This window comes from Myotis davidii, unplaced genomic scaffold (genome assembly GCF_000327345.1).
Source record: "Myotis davidii unplaced genomic scaffold, ASM32734v1 scaffold46, whole genome shotgun sequence".
Lineage (NCBI taxonomy): Eukaryota > Metazoa > Chordata > Mammalia > Chiroptera > Vespertilionidae > Myotis > Myotis davidii.
Window position 1 is genome coordinate 11,909,187 of NW_006383006.1, and position 10,636 is coordinate 11,919,822.

At 41.7% G+C, this 10,636-nt stretch overlaps 1 protein-coding gene across 1 annotated transcript in view; it reads left to right on the plus strand.

The window, feature by feature from the left end:
• Positions 1–10,636, plus strand: part of RYR3 (ryanodine receptor 3) — a 417,605-nt gene that overhangs the window by 152,731 nt on the left and 254,238 nt on the right. Inside the window, 1 exon segment of the mRNA XM_015557536.1 lies at positions 9,857–10,049. Coding sequence (XP_015413022.1) covers positions 9,857–10,049 — 193 coding nt within the window.

Sequence of the window (10,636 nt, forward strand, 5' to 3'; positions counted from 1 at the left end):
AAAGAGAAAGACTCAGCATTTATGACTGGGCAGTGAGCTACATATCTTTTGTACACGTTTCCTCCCTTTTTAACTTTACAATGACCGCTTATGGTAGATAATATTGACCCCATATTACAGATGTGGAAACTGAGATATAAAAATATTTAAGTCATTTATTCACAGTCACACTGGGCAGGGTCCGGATCTGACAATAAGCCCGACACCTTGTCAGTGCAGCATGTTACTTCATGATGCACTTTATAAAATGTCTGGGTCTGCACCTGACATATAAGAGATGGTAATCAGTTAAAAATAATCTGAATCTTCCTTTTTAAAGATAAACATTGTTTTCCCCAAGTGTGTCCACAGCCTGTGGCTGTGCAGGAATGAACTGGCTTGAAAACGCCAGGTGAAAATGCAAGACTCCCATGCTCTCAGTCCAGCACAGGACTTCTCCCTCGCTGTCCGCAGTGTGTCTTACCTGTATCTTTTGCAAAACTGCAATTGTGTTCCTTATAGAAATCCCTTACATAAGCATTGTGCTGTGTGCCTCTTACATAAGGAACCATGACACACATCCTACCTTCAATTCTGTAGGAGGGAAAAGTTTGTCTCTAAATGACAAATCTGTCCATTTTCTTTTGTAACTGGGAACCCATCACGTTTTCCTTCTGCCCTTCGCTTTCAGGCTAAAACCAATAGCTCAGGTCCTGATGACATGCTTCTTGTAGTGGGTCTTTATTTTCAATTTGTGTTTGTAGGTGTGTGTGCTGTTTTAAATTCATTTTAAACATTTTTAAACTCTTAGGAATGGTGTGAACTTATTTACATACTTGCCCTGGGTTATTCGTGGGAAGAAAGAGACAGCCCTATCTCTGTCCGTGTTTTATGTGTCCGAGGATCATCATGGTACAGACAAAACCAGATTCAGAACGGCAGCCTGATGGGTTAGAACAGGTGAAAGTCTTGCCTTGTTGTTCTCTTATCCTCCCAACTTAACCTTCCCTGGTTCCGTCTTCCAGGGGGTAGGGGTGGGTCTTGCCTTCTCGGTTCTCAGAGACCCATCATGTGTGGCTGTGCAGTAGTAGCATTTCCCTTAGGTTATCATCAGATGTCACAAGGTTCTCAGAATGTTGTCTTTCGGGAAGTGATTTGAGGAGACATCATTGTGCTCACACCCACCCACAGCTCCTGAGTTTGGTGGAATTGAATCTGTGAAGGAATGAAGAGCATTGACTTGAGACAATGATTACCCCATTGCCTGCTGGTTGCTGCTCATCTCCCACCATCTCACCAATACAGTGCAAGAGTATTTTTGGGGTCCCAGTCTACTCCCAAAGAGTACTCCGCATGGGGGTTGGTTAAAGAACTATGAAACACGTTAACACACTTGTATGAAACAAATTGGACTCTTGTTTCAAAGAGAAACTAGTAATTCTCAAAGAAAAAAAATGTTTGGTCTTTTTCAGACTTTGCAGCACTACATGGAACCCCCAGTATATCCCTTTGTAGAATTTCCAGAATAAATATATCAGTTAGTCAGGAGGGAATCAGAGAGCCCACTCATTGTATATCCAGAAAGGGCTGCTGTCTGTGCATTTAGGACCTGACCCTCCATCTAATTGTGTATCATTCCAGGAGTGGACAGGGCACAGGAGTGGACAGTGCTCCCCTCATCTCTCTTGTCCTACCTCCTCTGAAGACCAGGGAGGTGGACACGCACACACCAGTTATCACTAGCAGTGCCTCTGTGATTGGAGATGGGGAGGAGGCTTGGGTCTCAGCTTTTCAGAAGCTGGCAGTGGCTCTCTGAATGTTACCCACATTTAGTAATACAGGTACGTTTAGGGAACTTCACCCCTCAGTCTTCAGCACCTGATTAAATCTAGGGAAACCAGTGCCTGTGAAATTTATAATTTTCATGCTCACTGATATACAAAGCTTCCTTGTGTCTGAATTCTCCAACTGGCACACAGAAATATATATCTCACAGAAGGCACCACGGGTAAATATGTCAGCATGTGCCCCAGCTGATGAAATAGGGTTCTGTTAATGACTCCCACCAGGATAGCAGTGAATTCCGGACTATCTGATGAAAGGATAATTGTCTGCTGAAGAAATAAAATGGAAATGACCCTCCAACTTACTTGCTATCAGAGGGAATGGAGGGTGGCCAGGGAGAGATATTGGAAACTGGTTATGATAGTTTTTCTCCTTTTCCTTGAGATCCAAAATGCCCAGGCTCACTAACTTTCAACTTACATGTGTGCATAAATTAAGCCACTGTCTTGGACTGGTCTTCAGTGCACTTATGGAAGCACAGTAGAGATATTGTCGTGGTTGGGGAAAATGGCAGTGGCTCCAATGCTTTGTTATTGGAAAGACTCGAAGAAATAGCAGGGCTTTGGAGTTATGCCTGGTTTGAATCCCAGCTCCTCCACTTACTGGGCAAATGGCTTAATCTCTCAAAGACTTGGTTTTCTCATATAAAATGAAGACGTGCTGTATGCTTTTATAGAATTTAAATGAGATGAGGGACATGATGTTTTTTAATTGTTTTTAGTTTATCTTTATTGTTGAAAGTATTACAGATGTCCCCCTTCCTCCCCGCCACCCCAGTGACACCTTCCTCCCCACTGCTGCCCTCTCCCCAGGCCTTCACCACACTATTGTCTGTGTCCATGGGTTATGCATATATACATATAAATTCTTTGTTAATCTCTTCCTACCCACCTCCTTCCCTCTGAGATTCGTCAGTCTATTGCATGCTTCCTTGTCTTTGGAACTATTTTGTTTTTTCAGTTTGTTTCTTTAGATTCCACGTATAAGTGAGGTCATGTGATATTTTTCTCTTCCCTACTCGCTTATTTCATCTTCCATAATAATCTCCAGGAGGGACATGAAGTTCTTGACACACATTAGATACCCAGTAAATATCACTTGCACTTCCCTCCTTGCCTGCAGAGTCCACTGTTCTCCTAAAGACCAAGCCCAGAATTCCGGGTCCCTCACTCGAGACCATAAGAGTAGCCCCGTCTTTAGGGGATAAAGAACCCAAGTCCCATGCTGAATGGGAAAGGAAGTTTCAGAGTGACATCCTGGGAGTATCCATGAGCTTTTTCTCTGTGTAGCGGGAGGCCAGTCTTAATAGGTCTATTTCACCACAGAAGCCTGTGAATTCTCTTTCAAGTATCCTCTGTACAAATATCCCCCTTCTCAACCCTGCCCTGCCCTCTCTACAGAATCCGAGGTCAGCTCAGCCTCTGTGTTTTCCTTCTGGGAGGAATGGTTCTTTTCTTGTCATAGCACCACTGTCCCTCTCCTGGCAGGGCCTTCATGTAGCCTTTCAGGTCTGCATTCGGAGTTGAATGTGGCTCAGAGCAGCCTAGAGTATGTTACTGGCTAGGGAGCAGTTTCACAGGAGGATATCACACCTACCCTGCCCTTTTAACAACGTTTTCCTTGCAAAATCAAAACAAGGAAAGGAATTTACCTTCTCAAGAGATGAGTGATAACAAGAAGTGAATGAATGGTGTGCCTCTTGATTTAACATGACTTCTGACTCATCAAGACAATGTGTCTCTATAGTCAAATTTATATAAAAGGGTCTTTATCGGTCTCCTTACTAAAATGAACCCCAGGGTACCTGTTTGTATATCAGAACTCACCCCATTATGACGCAGACCATTCCAGCCCCAGTGAACCCTCTCTCTTTCCAGTTGCCTAAGTATTTGTGTTTATGTTACAATGCCAAGCTCTGCAGTGCCCAGGGTAATAGAAGTGCTGAGCATCAGTGTTCCCAGTTGCCTACATTACTCATCAGAATAGACTAAAGCTGCAGTAATATATCCTTGGGTTAATCTGAAGATGTGCAGCAGATAATAAAACGGTTTTTTCCTTTATCCTAAAATGCTAGGTTAGAAATGGCCTTTCCTGGAGTTCCAGGTGGGCCTGAGCCTATCAGTCAGGGGTTTCTTCAGACTAGCAAAGCCAGGGCACCTCCCAGCCTGTCTCATGGGTGGTCCCTAGGATTACTCAGAGTTCTTAATATATTGAAAAGAAAGCAGTTGAGGCAACTTAGAAACAAACTCTCTGCACCAACTCTGCTTTTCCTTGCTACAGCGTTTTCTGTCCATTGTTCTAAAAGAGGTTAAATTTATTAAACATATCTGAAAGTGACTTTTTTTGAGCACTGTCAATAAAAGGACTTACTGATTTCAATAACTTAATACAGTGATTTTAAAATCACTTTCTGGACCCAGTCCTCAATGCTATGATTCTCCATATTCTTATTTCTTCCAAATATTACAAAAGACATAATATTCATACAGTGTTCTGGTAAGCTTATTCACTGCTGGCCTAGTAACTAAACAAAAACAATAACTAATAGCATTTGTTGTAGGTTACAATGCATCAGACACTCTTCTAATCACTCTACATGGAATAATTTATTCAACATTCACAGCAACCCCATGGCAGTATTATTTTTATTTGACAGATGAGGACAATTGAGTCCACAAAGGTAAGTGTCTTGCTCAAGGTCACACAGTAAACAACAGAACCAAGACTCAAACCCAGGGAGTCTGGTTCTAGACACACATCCCTTCACTGCTATTCACTACTGCCTCTTGAGTGATATATAATGATATAGCACATCAGTCATTCATTTCATCAAAAGCGTAGGAATAATAATGGTACCTTACATATAACTATTGACATAATCATGGAGGCATCACTGTACCCATTTTACAGATATAGAAGCTGATTTTTTTAGTAAAGTCACAGGTCCAGTTTTCTGTAGCAGGTAAAGACTGGAGATTTATACTCAAACTCAGGCTTCTGTGCCTTCAAGATCACTCCCCACTCCATGCTACCTCATTATAGAGCATTTGAAAGGACAAGTATCTTTTTTTAAATTTTGTTTTATTGCTTAAAATATTACAGACAGTAGTACATATGTCTCCTTTTTATTTTCCCCCTTGACCCGCCCTTGGCCTCCCTTAAACATGGGGTGCAGGGCCCTTCTGAATCATTTGGAGCCTTGAAAGCCCTCACAAGGGTAGCAGTTGCTTCCTCCACCTAGAACGGATTTATAACACAGAATGTATAAAAGCTATATCCTGATTCCATCATTTTCTAGTTTCAAAATCTTCACACTTCTCACATTTTAAAACTAGGTGTACTTTATCAGATGACCTTTTATAACATGTATATTATATGAAATGTACTTTTTATTCAGACATGCTTCCCATTATGTTGCTCTGAGTACTTGCTAAATGTATGCTTCCTATCAAGTGATTAGCAACAGACTCTCTTCAGTTTCTAGATAATATTGATCCCAACTCTGTATTCTCTACACCTATGCTTTAAAAATAGGCTCAGAGTAGGATTTGCCTACAGAGGATCTTATCGAGTGTTCTAACAGCAACTTCTCCTTGGCACCCACTCTCTTAGAATAAAAGGGTAAAAGGCAGTGTCATTTACCTCAAGGACATAATTGCTGGTCCTGGTGGTGGTTTTCAACCGAGCAAGTAAGCCAGGCAGGAGTCTCCCAGCCATTGTTCCTGGGAAAGGCCCTGGCAACTGCGGTGTATCGAAGGCTAAATAAAGCTCAGAACTCTGCCTCTGATGGCAGCAAAGTCCTGCTTAGGCATAAGCATCCTCACGAAAGCTATGCTTTATCGTCACTTGCCTAGGCGCAGAATGGCATAGAAGCCAACAGTGCACTCCCAGGGTATGGGAAGAGGGGACCCTGGAGTCACAACTCAATATAGTTAGCTTTGTCCTAGTTGAAGTTCTCAGAAAAGCAAAGGTCTTTCTAAATTATATTTTTACCCAGTAAGGATCTGGATACTTTTAAAGGTAGTTGTCCAACCTAGCGTTTCCATTAATTTCCAGTTTTCCCAAATTCACAGAAATCTCTTGGGATTTGTTCAGATGACTATAGAGATGTTTTTCAGATATTATACTGATCGAAAAAGAAAGATTGAAGCAGAAATATTTGTTTTTAATGGGAAAATAAAAAAATCTCAAGAAAGGGACAATGTAACAGATTTGCAGAGTTTTTATATCACAGATTCCTTTCCTGGTGGACTTGGCTGTGATAAGGAAGAAAGGATTCTGGGTTATCTAAACTCCATGAAAGGAGCTAAGAGTACTCAGCCTTCTTAAATGGGGAAATTTGAAAGGGGTCATACATTCCAAGTTTAGCTTAGATTTGTTCTGTTTTAAGTAACATTGAACTTTATTAACCAATGTCATGCCAATAATTTTAATAAACAAACAATAAATAAATAGTTGACTCTAGGGCCTGCCATGAGGAACTTGCTCCTTGTTCTCAGTACTGAAGCAAGATGTAAAGTCACAGAAACGGGTCTGAGGCCCTCCAGGCCAATTTGCTATTTGGCACTGAATTTGTTATGTGCTGGTGCAGGACAGGGAATCCAGGTTCCAGGTTCCGGTCCAGCTTTATCCTGCATCACATCTCCTCATTAAGCCCCCATTATTGCCCACATCCCAGCGTCACCAAACTCTAGCCATTCTGCAAATACTGCAGGTCCTGTAACATCATTTCACTCACATCATTTTATTATAATGTTGATGAGGGGAGGTGCGGGGGGATTGATTCTCAGCTGGGGCATATCTGTGTAGAGTTTGCATGTCCTCCCCAGGTCTGTGTGGGTTTTCTCCAGGTACTCCAGTCTCCTTCCAAATCCCAATTGGAATAAAGAAGACGACTTCTAGAGATAGAGGATATCAAGTTGCCTTGGGAGCATGGGACAAGTTGACTTGAAGAAAGAAAGGTTCACTGAATAAATGAGATCGATTCCACCATAGGCTAATAGATTTAAACAAGAGTTAAGTTCTATGGCATTTCTGGTCACAAAAGCATCAAGCTTCTAAATAAGCACTTCTAAAATATTAAACATTGAAATAAATGTAAGCTATATGTACGTGTAAGAAAGATGAATAAAAACAAGATCACAATTTTCCAACCCACTATGCCAGTTCAGGGCTGCAGGTGGCCAGACATTATCCAGCAGCTCATGCACAGGTGGGACCCACCCGCCGGGGGCTCATGCCTTTCCATCTCAGGCCACTCAGACTGGGACAGTTTGGACATGTACGTTCGGTAAAATTGGTTTCTTTATATGTCATTTCACTTAAAGTCACAGTTTTTAAGAACCTGTGGACCATGTTAAGTGAGGACTTACTATATGTCATGCACTGCTTTTGCATAAGCCATTCATTCTGTTTGGATTGCTCTTTTCTTTCCCATTTATGTAGTGAACCTTTTATTCAAGTCAACTTGATATCGTCTACCTCCAGAAGTCATCTCCTTTATTCCAGTATTTATACTGAATTGTAATTCTTTATTTGAATGTGTATTTCCCAGTAGATGGTGGGCTTCTTCAGGGTAAGAACTGGCTCTTCTGTCTTTGATCCCCAACCCTAAGCACAGTATCTGGGCTCATTCCTGTTTGTGGAAAGTCGGGCGTATAGGTATATACAATATGGTTTTGCCAGTCACCCAAAATAACCAGAAGGGGGCATCTAATTTTATTTTATTTTTATTAAGGACTAGAGGCCCAGTGCACATTCATTCCCTGGGGAGGGGGGCGGGGCGGAGGGTTCCTCCACCCAGCCTGCACCCTCTCACAGTCCAGAACCCCTCGGGAGATGTTCGACTGCCGGCCGACAGGGAGCAGGCCTAGCTGGCAGTCGGACATCCCCCGAGGGATTCTTAGTGCTGCCACAAAGGCAGGAGAGGCTCCCACCACTGCTACTGCACTTGACAGCCATGAGCCTAGCTTCTTGCTGAACGGCACTCACCCTATGGAAGCACACTGACCACCAGGGGACAGCTCCTGCATTGAGCACCTGCCCCCTGGTGGTCAGCGCATGTCATAGCAGACTGGTTGTTCTGCCTTTCTGTCAATTTGCATATTAGGGTTTTATTATAGGATAGTGTAGCCGTTTTACTATTTTAAAATCCAGTGCTTAGTTTAGAATCTATTACTAGAATAACAGTGACCACTAATAAACAGTAATCACAACAAAACATTAAATAATCAAAAGTTTAAATAGTTCTAAGCTGAGACTAGAAATATTACATAGCATAGATTTATGTGTAAAATTTATAAACAACACACATCCTAAGGGAATTTTAAAGGTTACCTTTTCATGGCATAGTATAAAGCCATTAAAATTTAGTTTCTAATGACCGTTTCATTATAAATAAAATGTTTTAATCTAATCCATAATAAAAACAAGTTATTAAATATCCCAGTTTGGATGGAAAGTATGTACATGAAAGAGTAGAAGCATTTCTTATTGAGTTATGTTTTTTCCTTGTTTCTACTTTTTCTATGTATCTGCCAAACATTTGTAATGAAATTGTATTACTGTTGTAATCAAGAAACAAGATACATTTTATAAATTCTTCTGAGACCTCATTTTAACACCTTATTTCTGCTGCTTCATTGCAATCTTCCCAAAAACTGTAAACCTTGGGGGGCGAGGGGAGTGGTTATGATAACTTACTTGTAGAACTTCCACAATCTGACGGTGTGACAGAAAAGCAAGAGGTGATTTTCTCATTAGGTCAGGAAATGACAAAATCATCTTATGAAAAATATATGCAACAACAACAAAGAAGTCGCCGATACAGAGTATAAGTAGCTGTTTTTCTGCCTATCTGAGGTAGAAAAATTCTTTAAAACAAATAAGCCAACTCTGCCGCATAGTGTAATGGCTAGAGGGCTTTGCTATTCTTGACTTTGATGGTTCCTGCATCCAAATCTAAAGTGGCTATATCTACCCCTGTGAGGGCTTTCAAGGCTCCTAACAATTTTGAAGAGTCCTGCACCCACACTTAAGGTGTGTATCCTTCCAATTGCTCTGTAATATGATGGCATGGGGGTGAGGGTGGCGAGAGATCTTGAAGTCACAGAGGGCTGAATTCAAATTCCAAGTCCTTCCCCGCTACATGAACCTGAGCCTGTGATATTAGCAAAACATCAGCTTCTACATCTGTAAAATGGGTGTAGTGATTTCCTCAGGGCTGTCAATAGTAGTTTTTAAGGTACCATTATTATTCCTACGCTTTTGATTAAATGAATGATTGACATGCTATATACCACTCAAGAGACAGTAGTGTATAGCAGGTAAGGGGTGTGTCTAGAACGAGACTACCTGGGCTTGAGTCTTGGTTCTGCCATTTACTAACTGTGTGACCTTGGTCAAGTCACTTACCTTTGTGGACTCAATTGTCCTCATCTGTCAAATGAAAATAATACCGTCGTGGGGTTGCTGTAAATGTTGAATAAATTATTCCTTGTAGAGTGATTAGAAGAGAGCCTAACACAGTGTAATCAACAACAAATGCTATTGCTATTGTTTTTGTTTCTGTAACTCCAGGAATGAAATACTAGGCTAGCACTAAGTAAGCTTGCCAGAACATTATTTAGAAGAAATAGCAGACACACACGCACGCACACACACACACACACACACACACACACACACACCACCCTCCACCACTACCACCTCCCAGTCTGTCCGTTATTTCAGACACCAGGCCAGAGTCTGAGCACACATTGAGCAGGTTGAATTCTTGTTTGTTCTCATTTCTGGCAGCTTGAGAGTTTCCTCTGAGACTCCTGCTGTTCAGGCTGCCCACTCATCAGCTTAGGAAGTCATTTCTCATTGCTCTTCTCACACTGTTTCAGAAAGCCAGGTTGCACTTCAAATGCAATAGCATGACCAGACCTCCTGTGTGCCATCTTACCTCCCACCTCCCCCGAGTGGCCTGTGAGCGTTTCCTCTAGACTCTAGAGTCCCACACACCTTTTTCTTGTTCTTTGCTCACCAGGCCGCATTCCCAGAGCTGTGGCCTCCATCAACCAGCATCTCCTGAAATCGGACGACGTGGTGAGCTGTTGCCTGGACCTTGGGGTTCCCAGCATCTCTTTCCGCATCAACGGGCAACCTGTGCAAGGGATGTTTGAGAACTTCAACACCGATGGGCTCTTCTTCCCTGTGGTGAGCTTTTCAGCAGGTGTCAAGTAAGTTATGGCCGTGATCTCATGGAGAGTAGCCGTTACCCCATCTCCCACCACTCCTATGAGCTGGACATGTGGAAATCTCCTTCAGGGCTTCAGCACCACAAGCCAAACTCTCCCGGGAAGGGAAGAGCAATGCAAAGCCATTCATTCACTCCATATATACTTGTGGAATACATACCTCCTACCAGGGTTACAGAATGCCCTCAGATAAATAGAAAGATCAATGATATAAATCCCGTGTAGAATTACTTTAACAATTATGAAAAGTACCACATGTTCATTCTAAAAAGCTTAAAAGATAAAGTCATAAATAAAACAATAAATATCACCCATGATCCCATCATTGAGCTATAATCTCTTAATATTTTGATATATTCTCTTCAAGTCTTTCATTCTACAAATATGTGTGTATATTTTTAATTGACATCCCCCTAAATCTGAAGTTTTATGTCTTGATTACTTTTCATTCAGGAGTAAGTAATGAGCCTTTTCCTGAGTCATTAAGTATCCTCTTCCAAATGATTTATATGGCCATATAATATCCTTTTGTCTGGCTCTCCCATTTTATAGCCTTTACTTTGTTGTTA